Source organism: Acanthochromis polyacanthus, chromosome 9 (assembly GCF_021347895.1).
Source record: "Acanthochromis polyacanthus isolate Apoly-LR-REF ecotype Palm Island chromosome 9, KAUST_Apoly_ChrSc, whole genome shotgun sequence".
Classification (NCBI taxonomy): Eukaryota; Metazoa; Chordata; class Actinopteri; family Pomacentridae; genus Acanthochromis; species Acanthochromis polyacanthus.
This window is the reverse complement of record NC_067121.1, coordinates 24,393,213-24,405,854: the sequence shown is the minus strand read 5'-3', so window position 1 is coordinate 24,405,854 and position 12,642 is coordinate 24,393,213. Positions and strand designations below refer to the sequence as shown.

The 12,642-nt window shown below is 42.1% G+C and overlaps 1 protein-coding gene across 1 annotated transcript; it reads right to left on the bottom strand.

Annotated features, from left to right (window-relative positions):
• Positions 1-8,449: 8,449 nt before the first annotated feature.
• On the bottom strand, positions 8,450-12,352 carry glula (glutamate-ammonia ligase (glutamine synthase) a). Its single transcript, XM_022203064.2, is given in 8 exon segments — positions 8,450-9,409; positions 9,412-9,485; positions 9,600-9,799; positions 9,885-10,012; positions 10,101-10,247; positions 11,075-11,236; positions 11,324-11,511; positions 12,193-12,352. Coding segments are annotated over 7 exon segments (1,113 nt in total). The 5' UTR covers positions 11,490-11,511; positions 12,193-12,352; the 3' UTR covers positions 8,450-9,173.
• Positions 12,353-12,642: the final 290 nt, after the last annotated feature.

The window sequence follows — 12,642 nt, the reverse complement described above, 5'->3', positions numbered from 1 at the left end:
TGCCCTCGTAACACAGTTGCCCACATGCACAGAGGTCCCTGCAGACTCTCACAGATTTTGGGAGATGATGAAATATACACTATGCGTGCCTTTGTAGATTCTCTTGGAAAGTAAAATGCTGGCCTTACAGTGTTGTTGTACGTTACCTGGTGTGTTTGAACTGCAGTGAGCAGAGAGCAATAGTAGCAGGGACTCTATAGAGCTGCACATTCTAGAGCAAGCAATGGTATAAAATCCCATCTAAATCACTTTTACGGCCAGAAAGGATTGTTTTTAACGGAAATGAACTTCTAATTGTATAACTTTGTCACACAGATATGAGTTGTAAGGGGTTAAATCAACGATCTGAGAGGGATTTTCTATCTATTTTCTGTTTCATTGTATACTTTATCTCTTACATGCTTTAATTTTTCTCATCTCTAGTCTTTTTTAGCCACTCAGCTTTATTATTCTATAAACCTGTACACTTTATCCCAATTGTTTGTACTGTATTTAATTATTTTAATTTATTAGTTTAATTGTGATTGCATGTCCTAATTTATTTCTTTTTGTCTATGATAAAGTGCTATATATAAATAAACTTGCTTGCTGTATCCTAGAAACCTACTAACTCGTAAAATGATTCAGAAGCCGGCTTGGCGTGGCAGTCAACACACTAATACAGTCCATCACAAACCTTCTTATCAGCACAGTTCATTACTCACTGAATGTAACCGATGGCTGCTACAATAAGCAGCGTATTTAATTATCCCAATTTTTTTAGATAATATATCAGGGGTGAAGTAAAATAGAAGCCATCACGAGGTAAAGCAGAGGTTGTGTCTGTTAGAGCTCTCAGATAGATAACTCCAGACACACTTTAAATGTTTTATATCACCATCATCACCACAACAGTTCTGCTTGAAGAGGTTGATGTTCCACTGATCACAAGCATAAAAGCTGAGTCAGAAATGTCTAATCAGAAGACGACCAGACAGTTGAACCTGAGCAACAAAGCTGACCGTTTGTTTAAATACCCCAAACGTGCTCCGTATTTCACTTACAGATCTTCTTTATTGTTTTGTTGAGGTTATGGCTGGTGTTCTAATGTGCACAGTAATATAAAATAAGCCTCAAGTGTTGTGTTTTTCTGTGTGTGCATGTTTTTTGTTATTTATATCTTGTTGCTGACTGAAGCAGTGACCTGGATTCTCCTCAGGCTTTGTGAAACAAATCGGCCTTGAGAAACAGGAAATAGGAGTGAAGTATACATGTCGAGAGCAAAGCAGGTCCACAGAAGGTGGATCAATATGAGAATCCATAAGACCTGTGTATTTAGACGTGGCTATGCTACACAAACCTCGCCTGGGAGCAATCGTAGCCACTTCTATTACTGTTGCTCCTGATGGTGGCTGCTCGGTGCATCAAACAGTCTGTAAACATGACCGGAGAAAAATCAGATACATCTATGACTGAACAGACACACTACTGGGCAGCTGACAGAAGGTGAAACGTGATCTCTGAAAGACGGATATACTGAGTAAGCACTTGACCTGGAGCAGTGGAAAGAGAAAGTAAAGATCCTCCCTGTGGAAGTTGCTGATTGACACAAAGAGCTCACTCAAGCATGTCTGCACAGGGATTAATGACAAACTATGTTTTCTTTTTGATAGTGACTGTGTCATACTTCTTGTGAAACCCTGCACGTGAACCAGTTTGTCTTGCCAGAGAAGCTCTCCTGTGCGTTCTGCTGAGTCCCTTTCTACTTTTAAGAGACAATTGAAGACTCAATTGTTCAGAGAACACCAAGGCACTTAATCTGACTCCACCTTAGGGGTAGAATAAGTCAGGTGGTCCAAACCCCAGCACTTATTTAGCACTGACAAAGTTAAAAAAAACTAAAAAAACAAACAAAAAACAAAACAAAAAAAAAAGGGGGGGTGGGGGTCGGGTTGGCAATTCTTCTGCAACTTGATGGCAACACCTTTGACCAATCGCACTCGAAGCACTTTTGCACTTACTACAGGTTTTTCCTTATGTCTGAATTCTTGCTTGTGTTGTCCGTTGCTTTGGACAAAAGCGTCTGCTAAATGAAATTGTAGGATTTGTAGAATTGTAGAAAAATTATCCTTCCTTTCGTCTATGAGTTGATCTGGGAATGTTCTTTACAGCACTGTAGTCATGACCGGATTGCTGTTATTGTTTGCACAGCAGCATACAGACAGACAGCCAGAGGGAAACTGAGGACATGTTCCAGCACATTAAAAAACATGCAGATAATTATGACCGGCTTACAAGAACTTTTTGATTTATCTGTAATGCGCAAATAAAACATGTAGCTGACTAGTACGTCTGACAGTTACAGGACAAAGCAGGATTTGGGTTAGTTTGCTTTTAACGTAATAGAACATCTGAAGGAGCTGAATAAAGCTCATCAACATGTGACACGTGTCTCAAAACCCAAGGCTGCTTTCCAATGTGGAACATTGTAAAAGTTGATGTCTTAAATGGTTTTATTGTTCTATTAAAAGTTTCTCCACGCACACAGCTGTGTTTCCAGCACAGCAGAGGACATTACACTGACTTACGTTCATTTGCCAAACCGTAACTGCTACTTGTCTAAGCCTATCCATCGCCTTGTACCACAGCACTTGTGGGAACTTATTTTACTTTGCGACTCCCCACATTGGAACTGTGCAACTGGATTTTTGTCCCCACAACATGTTTAATACAAGTATATGCTCCCGAACAGAAGCCAGGCTGATTTTATTACTCCCTTCTAGCACATGACTGGATCATTTCACAAGGTTTTACTCCTTTTCACATCCTCATTGATGTCAGCTGCCTCACCCAGCAATCAGAGTTCAAACCTGATGACGAATATTACTGTCCATCTGTCGATTATTTCTTTCCCACACGTGTCAAGTAAAACTAAGAACGTTTACCAAAGTCATGAGGACACCTCTGGTTTTATTTGCGTAGCTACTTCTATCTTATGCTACTTTCCACTTCCACTCCACCACATTTCAGGAGGAACAATTTCTCAAAACTGTAATTAATGGTTTCCTTTTATATTAAGATTTTCTAAATATAAAAAACTAGCTTTAAAAACATGTTAAAGATGAAACCGGTAGGTCTCAACTTATTGCACTTATCAAAGATTGTGCTTAGTGCAAATTTTTCCATTCATCTATTTGATCCCAAAAATAGTAAAAGTTTTAAATATTGTACAAATGAAAAAAAGAAGAAAAATGATTACAGAAAAGTCAACAATCATTTTTTTGTTTTTCTATTCCTATCATATTAATCATCTCGCAAGCCCTCAGATATATTTTTGGCCATTCCCTAGATTGAAACTCACTGGACGAAACCACTTAACTGCATATTAAAAACCTCAGTCAGCTACAACATGAAAAAAGGTATTATTGCAAGAGTATAAATAATATAGAAACCATTATCTACTTTTACTGCTTAGCTGATAATACTTGTGCTTTTGAATGCAGGACTTCACCCCTTCTTTAATACTAAAACAAAATTATCTCTGATTGCTGGGGCCAGTCTTTTTACTTCAGTCTGGGCTGCAGCAGGACGTTTAATGTAGCACACAATGTTCTAAATATGCAAACTCAGTGTTTAAGTGACGTCATTCAACTGGAGGTTGCAAAACAGGAAGAGCCGTTACTAATGCTGAAGGTGGGTGTGAGGAGCGGTTCATGGTATGAAGAAATTTATGGCTGAGTCATCTCGGGGTGCTGCTTTTGTTCACTGAGGATGTGTTTGGCACAAGCGTCTATTCAGGGCTGAGGCTGACCTGAACGATCGACCTGTTGGTGGGTCAATGGTTTAAACAGGTTTCGTTTAATGGCTGCCATGTGAGATGCAGCTGTTAGCTTCACACGACTTGAACATGACTTCTTTATGAGGTCTAAAGCCCCAACATGCACTACCCACCATTTGTTTTTGCTCAAAATAAATAATCTAAACAAAATACGGAAGATATTGATTTCATCACGTTTTAAAACATTTTATTTTATTTCAGCAAATTACAAAAACACACTGTTCTGATCTCATTTTGCTGGACTGTAATTTCCATTTCCTCTTGTTTATTGCTTCATATTTAAGCAGCTGCAGTCATCCAGTTTTAGACCAACAAAGTTGCACATTATATCACTGTTAAAACCAGACTGGCAAAAACGGTTGTCACCATCCTAAAATTTCTGTTAGCACATGTTTTTCATGCTTTTGTTAGAATGTGGAAAATTACACAGAAAGTGGACTTTGGGGGGGGTTGCGGGTCATCCTTTGTTTTGTGTGTCAAAAAGAGGACAACCCCTGCAGATCAATCAGCAGGAGGCTTTGGGGGAGGAGAGAACTTCTTGTGAATTTGGAGTTTCAAGAGCACTGGCATCCGGCCAGGAGCTAAGCCCGCTATTCAAGCCATGGAAGTGTGGACTGCTTGAACTTTGGTAACTGAAACTGAGCAGAACTTGATTTTGACTAGAAACGTTTGTGAACTCAAACAGTCCAAGCTGCTTCTGGGTTACAAAAAATACCCCACTTGTTTTTCTGCCAGGTGAATGCATCAACACTCGGTTTTTATGATGAATGAAGAAGAGAAGTGCAAAGAATACTGGAGGATTGTGTGAAAGAAATGTGTGCTCAGGTGCAAAGAATTTAAATGCACATTTTGCTCTCCAGTCCAACTAGGTCAAGCGTTGTTGTGGAAGAACCTCATTGCTTTTAATAAGGAAATTACTTTGCTTTATAAATAACCAAGGGAAAACACATTATTTGCTGTTTCCATTCAAAATTCCCTTGCCTTTTTAGTTCACTTTAACCCAAATTTTCCACACTGCACTGCAAAAAAAAACCCACACACCACTCTACAAGTAAAAAAGCAGGTTGTGTCTGTGCTGCAGTAGAGCATTCAAAACTGTGTCACTGTGTCATACATTTTGGCGGGACCAATCACGACACAGGTAAGCTTGAGCGGCTGAAACAGATCGAGCACTCAGCCAATCAGGATGCCTCCCGTTAGAACACAGCATCTGTCTGCTGGAAAATACCGAACGGTTTGAGAGTGGCTGGATGTAAACATGCTGCGGCGTGTTATTCCCTGCCTCTGCAGACAGGGCTGGGTTTGCACATCCTAATGTGAGCACGTGTGATCAGCTTCCCCTTGTGTGTGAAAGCATGTGAGAGTGAGTAGTGACTGCATGTGTGGGAGAGAGACCTGCCAGAGAGGAAGACGTAGTTACTGAAGAAACTGCATTCCTGTAAAAGAGATGTTTGGTTGGTTCTGTTGCGGCTATGCAGAACCTCTCCTGTCTTCTCCTCTTTAATAGGATTACGCCTGTTTCTTGCCAAGGAATGGGCCACGAGACAACTTTGTCCTCCACTGACTCTTCCTCTCCATCCCTGGCATTTTTCTCATGCAGCATTCTGCACAAAACAATAAGCTGCAGTGGGTTATCCTTCCCAAGCTGCAAATTTCATCACTCCCTCATCACTGTGAAGGCAAGACTTTAAAGCAGGGGTCTTTCTCTTTTTTTTCTCTGTCTCACATTGTGGAGATAAGAGCCTGCACTGGCTGGAACCAGTATGATGCGTTACACAACAACGCGGCATAAATGAGGAGGATCATACTGTGCATGCACTGACAGCAGAGTTGTAACCTTCACAAAAGATAGATGCTCTGTTCATGTGCAGTTTTCCGTGCGGCTCGACACGCCATTTCACATTAGCCAAATAGGAATCAGTCACTTTTGAAATGGAGAAATGTAAATAGTTGGAGGGTGTTTGCGCTGAGTGATGCCACGGTGTGAGTGTATGTTAGAGCTGACTAGCATCTTAAAGCTGTGTTTGGCCAGCGGGGATATTGTGCAGCTCCACTTATGAGACCCCATTTCATGTTTTTTTTTCTCCTTACATAACATGGATGCGTTTTTTTTTCTCCCACTCCACACTAGAACCACCACGATCCAGTCTGTACATTCCGGTGGTTGTCATAGCAACAGGGCAGCATCCCTCTCAATCCTTTGTCCAGTGTCTCCCCATCGTTTGAGCTTCCCAGGCAGAAGGAGGTTTGGATTCTGCATGCAAATCGGAACGCCGAATTGAGCTTCAAAGCGAGGAAGTGGAAGGGATTTTAGAGGGTGACTGAATGCCATTAGGTGGCTTTCACAGATCATAGCGGGGTGGTAAACTCCCCACATCCTGCGGCGGCATTACAGCACTTAAGTGTTAAATAAGAGGACGAGAGCAGCCAATCAAGATCCACAGTTTTGTATCAAAAATTCAAATAGAAACACAGTTAAAGAGCAGAAATGACATATGCTGTGATTCATTTTGGTTTTTTGACAACCTTTGAGCCTAAGGGGATATAAACAATACTGGCACAGGTGGAATAAGTGGGTGGTTTCGGGGAAAGAACATAGTGTTCCTGCTTACTTCTGGGAATGTAAGTCTTCCTAGGAATAATTCAGTGTATGGCAGTCAGTGGTTGGGTTGTTTTTTGTTTTTTTGGATCTTTATGAGGTCCTCCGTTTGGGAGGCATTGCAAGCATGAATGCATGAGTGTGAGAAGGACTGCAACTTTACATGCTATCTTCTAGCTGTACAACACTTCCTCCATAAAAACAAGCACAAACTGATTTAGTATAAAGATAAAGAATGTTTTTACCACACATTAGCTCCATTGGAGTAATTAATTACTTTGGAATGTTGATTCTTCCATATAAGGTTTCAAAGAATAGTTTAACACTTTTTTTTTTTTTGCTAATTCTGCTTTCTGCAACTGTGCTCAAAAATCTGTCACAAACTCCTGAACTCAGCAAAAGCATGCACTAAGCAAACTTTACAGGGTGAAGGGGTTCAACATTTGGCCATAAAAAGAACAAAACAAAGTTTGAGTGCACGTGTTGGCTTCAGACCAAAGCACATCCGCTAAAGCAGGACTGAACCTGCCCTCGGACTTTTACAATTGGTTGACTTGTTCCTGGAAAAGCCAATCAGTGAGCCGACGAACGCTGTGTTGTGAGGGCTGCTGGGATGTAGGGGAAAGGTCTCAAAGCAAACTTTATGGCCCTTCCCCCAAGAAGAATCAGGACACTTGAAGTGTATGTTTGTCTCGTGACATGAGGATGTTGTGTGCTGCTTGTGAAGTGTGACTAGTCTGGTGGTGGGAAAACAAAGAATCTCATCTCGGTGTTTGTTTCTGTGAAGTTCTGACTCCAAAGTCTTTCCCAAACACAGATTTGGTTTGAAAACAGCTGAAGTTGCACGTGTTCTGAACACAATGTAAAACTTGGGTCACAAACAACACATGCTGACGGTATAAATAAGCTGAAGTACCATGAAATGTTTACCGTAGTGATCTACAGTTACACTTTGGATCAGCTGATTGTATCTAATATTGTGTTTTTCTTAGAAATTTCCCTCAAGTTCAGCTCAGCCTTCAACTGAAAAGCTGAAGTGTAAACTTGTTTTTTGAGTTTGTTCTTTTGTTAATGACAGGATCCAGACAAAGTTAAGTCTACTTCTCCGTCATAGCAGTCTGTGGTTCTGCGTAGTTGTTTATGACACCGCACTTCTGGGAATACTGGCCTGAGGCTATGGCTGTGAAAGAGTCTAATAACTGTCTCGTGAGCACACCAGTTTCCAGTTACTGCCCACAGTGTCCTAACAACCAGTCAGAACTCAGCTGCTGTTGAGCTGCCAAGATATAGCCAGACTATAACATTAGAACGTCTGTTGAAAGAAAAACACCGGCAGAGAGCCTTTACAAGAGTTTCCTTTAGGTGCTCCTTCGTTTCACAGTTTTTTTTTCCTCCCTCATGTTTACAGCTTACAGTGAAAAGCTGCTGCACCAGCTGTTTGGACAGCTTTCACAAATGCGAGCATTTAGCGCACATTCTGGAGAGCAGCCTGAACTCTTCCTGCAGCCGACTACAAACAGTCATGTTCCTTTCAGTTAACTGTAGTTTTCACAAGACGATCGATTCATGTGTTGACAGACTCCTGAGTGTGACTCAAGTTTTATGAATCACTCACTCTACAAGCTGATGCTTACAGTTCGCAGCTGGAATTGTCAAGTAGAGTTCCATCCTATTTGGCATTTCAGGAAATATAGTGCTTGAAGGGGTTTGTGTTTTCATGTTTGTACTGTAAATTTAAAGATATAGCTTGCAAATATTTAGGTGAGCATAATGACTGATAAAGGAAAGCTGCTAACAGTCACTAAATTTTATTACCAGTGTGTTGCTTAGGGAACTTTAGAGGCTTTTGGAGAGTCAGATGAACCGTTTATGCTCATCCCCAGTCTCTAAGCTAAAATAAATGGCTACCAATTGTTGCCAGTCATGACCTCATGTTTACCTCTTATCTAGGTGTGTGTGAGAAACTGAATGAACATTGTGTCCTCTGAATCAACAAGTTGTAAAAAGTTTAAGTGAAGAGTCATACAGCCATGTTGTGATAAAAATAAAAGTTTTAAAATGTATCAATAAAAAACACCAGCTTCAGTAAACTTGATGTTTTACCAAAATCAGGTGCATTACAATATCGCAAGTTAACAAAAGGATAAAACTCCTTGAGGAAATCTACAAATGGCATTATGGACAGATCCACCACATTTTAACAACTTACGTCTGGGTACAGACATCTACAAAGTGTATCACACAAGTTGACCCAGTGTGTCAAAATCTGAAGACATCAAAACGTTGCCATTTAAAAATAGACACTTCATAAAATGAGAGAATTAGTAACATTGAAGACTGGATACTTGAAAAGGCAGGTCAACATATATTAACAATACATGAACTAGTCAGATTTATTAAGTTACACATGCTGTCCAGCCTCAGCAGCTCTACTCTGCAGTGTCCGTGTGCTTTAGTTCATTTTTTTTTTAGTCACCAAGAGATGAAAAAGGGAATGATATGACATTGGCTATAAAACAGTGTTACAAAAGCCAATCCCTTCTAAAGACGAGGGGAAAGACATACCCTGCCATGACCAGCTCACTACCACCAAAGATATCATTACCTTGTCTTATTTTAAGTTGACCAGCCAACTTTAAGCCATTACAAATGCAGGTTAAATCATCTCAGTGGGAGAGAAAGAAAAAAAATACAGTACTAGATTAAAGAAAAGATAAAGTCAGGAGGGCAGTGGGAGTCAGTCCATGAGTGGTGGGTTTAGTAATCCGCGGGTTCGTCTCCCTCCTCGCTCAGCAAACAGGTGCGGATCAGGGCCTCGGTCACAGCGTACGGGTCGCAGTTGGCAGACGGGCGGCGGTCTTCGAAGTAGCCCTTCTTCTCCTGGCCAACGCTGCGAGGAATGCGGATGCTGGCGCCGCGGTTGGCCACACCGGCGGAGAACTCGTTGATGTTTGAAGTTTCGTGGTGGCCGGTGAGACGGCGGGCATTGTCGAGCCCCCTTTGGGGTCGTAGGCACGAATGTGATAGCGGTGCCTCTTCCCAAGCTTCTCAATGGAATCTTCGATAGCCCTGAAAGCAGACATGTCAAGAGTCGCGTGAGAAGTGTACAAGAAAAAGGGTCATCCTCCGCTATAGCACTGCACTGAACCATCAACACAACCCTTTAAAGCTTTGGATACTCACTTTAATCCACCGTCCTCTCTCATCTCCTTTGTGCTGAAGTTTGTATGGCAGCCAGCACCGTTCCAGTTACCAGGGATTGGCTTGGGGTCAAATGAGGCAACAACACCAAAGTCTTCACAAACACGGTGCAGGATGAAGCGGGCCACCCACAGATGATCGCCCATGTTGATCCCTTCACAAGGTCCAACCTGGAACTCCCACTGAAAACACCAGAGCAGGTCATCAGCATACGTGACATTTTACCCGACTGTCACATCCAAACACGTGTGAGGCTTTCATCGTTACCTGAGCAGGCATCACTTCTGCATTTGTGCCACAAATCTGGACTCCAGCATACAGACAAGCTCTGTAATGGGCCTCCACTATGTCTCTGCCATAGGCTTTGTCAGCTCCCACACCACAGTAGTATGGACCTGCAAATATACAAATTGTTAAACTACTCCAACTCACTTTCCATGCAGGAAGTGCATCAACACAAACACTTTAAAACTAGCTGCTTACCTTGAGGTCCAGGGAATCCATTAGATGGCCAGCCGAATGGGTGTCCGTCTGTGCCCAGGATGGTGTACTCCTGCTCCATGCCAAACCAGGGATGCTGGTCCTCCACCATATCCATCACCTTCTTACATGTGAGCCGAAGGTTGGATTCTGCAGAGAGAAACTTCTAGATTAGAGGACTAATGCCAATGCACATAAATCCATTTGACAAAGCAAAATACACAAAACTTAACTAATAATTTTTCAAGCATTTCCTTCTCCATCATAAGAGTAATTAAAGATTTGCTCTAGAGTCCAAGAGATAGAACAGTGAGATTCTCTTAATGGCAATAAAAAGCCCCACTTTAAATGCAAGAGAATCCTTCAGTCATGGTTTGATTTGAAATTTGTTTGCCAGAATTTAGCTGCATGGATACTCTACTGATCCATCCATCACTTCTACATGTACAAATCAACTTTGAACTAAGTTCCTGTGTTCACGAGAATGAATTGATGTATGCATATTTTTGTTCAGGCATTGAGTGGACACAACTGGGTGTCATGTTCCTACAACGGATGCATCCGTCTATTCTATTTGAACAGCTTATCAGGAACCATAAGTTCAGCAGGTGGCTCATTTCAGCTTTCAGCTGCTTGTTTATCAATGAGGAAGACATTAGTACAGCAACAATAAACACTCAAAAGTGTACAGTTTTGAGCAATTCTACATCTCAAATGCGTTTTTTTTCCCTCCACAGTCCCCCTTTAAATTACAGCCCCGCCCACCTAGCACCCTCAGGCCAATCACAGCACTGCTTATTGTCTAGTAGTTTAGTTTTACCAACTGCCACTAGAATTAAAGTCAATCTTATATGATTACATTTTGTTGGATAATTTCACAGTAATGAGACCTTTGCGTTTGGTGCCATTTATGCCACAGTTTGCAGATTTTTCTTTTCATCCATTATATATACACACTTCAGAGCTGCTTTATTTACCGGCAGGTTTGCGGTTGTACTTTATCACTTCACACAGGACCAGCTTGTTGGGGTCTTGGCGGAAAGGATCACGGAACATGGCAGCAGGGATCAGATACATGTCGCTGTTGGAGCCCTCAGACTGGTAGGTGCTCGAGCCATCAAAGTTCCATTCAGGGAGATCTGGAACAGGAGCAGAGCAGCTGATTTACGCTGTAGGACCGAGCTTTGCTGCACTTTCAGAGAGAGTCAGGGGGTTGCAATGCTTACCTTCGATGCTTTTAGGCTCGGAATCAAGCGTTCTGGTTTTGCATCGGAGCCCCTCTCCGGTTCCATCAATCCAAATGTACATGGCCTGGACTTTCTCCCCCTGAGGGAGCTCCATGTACTGCTTCTTCACAGCTTTACTCAAACTGGCGCTGGCGGACACGGCCATCTTATTTGCTACTATAACACACCTGAGAATGAGAGGAGAGGAGAGCAGGTATGAGACCGCGGTGCGCTCTTGATCACATGTTGCATAACCGGGGGGTTGCAAAAACAACACCATTGTTTTGCCCTTTTTTCACTTCCAGAAAGGAAAAGGAGGGATGATAAACGCGTCGAGGATGTAAATAAGGCGCATTTTCAGGATTTTCTACCTTTTTTTTGTCGTTTTGGAAACAAAACAAAAGGCGCCTTTTCCGCCATCTGTGCTGACGAATAAGATTACATTTAACGACGCAGACTGTCGGCACACAAAGGACGGCTCAAGATAAAACCATAGTGCAAGCAGCTAACACACAGTGACAAACAGCTTCTGCATTTCTTCCTTCTCTACATCCTGCTCCTGTTATCGTGGTTGCTATGGGGTTAACCCATAGCAACCATAACACAATATTAACACGATATTACATCATGCTTCCCCGTTGCCATCCATCACTTTAGACCTATGGGTAAAAGTCTGATTTAAACACGAGGGAAACACAGCAAAACATCTTAAATCAACAGCTGGAGCGACTGAAAGGAAAAAAAGCGCATGTTAAGTTAGAATTCATTGTCTCAGTAAAAGTCGATAACAATGAAAAGTCTGGTGCAGAGAGCTCTCAGTTAAACAGCGACCCAAAAGAAGAAAGATAGGGAAAAAAATTCTCAATTACCTGGTGAAACAAGAAAATTGAAATAAAAACTAAAGGACTGGCAGGTCCAATGTCTCTTTGTGTGAGATCTCGCTAGTGTTTCGCTCATTCTCCGGTACCGGGACTTCGGATCCAGGCACATTTATAAGAGCAGGAACTGGGACGTTGCTCCTGTGATTGGATAAGGGAGGACAGCGTGTTTACTCCGAGCGACTGAAGGCGCATACAGGCCTGTGATTGGACGGAGTGAAGCAGAAGCCACGCCCTCTCTAGGAGCAGAGCCGCATATTACTATGTGTGACCCTCATCTCTGTGTGTGAGCGTCTTCATCCTCACAGGGAAACTGAAATCTGAGGCAGAATCCCCGCAAGGACACAAAAAACGAGACAAGGAGACGGTCACTTCTCTGGAAACGTGCTCCATTGTTGGAGACGGGCTCAAATGTGTGGGACAAAATGTACAACACAACTC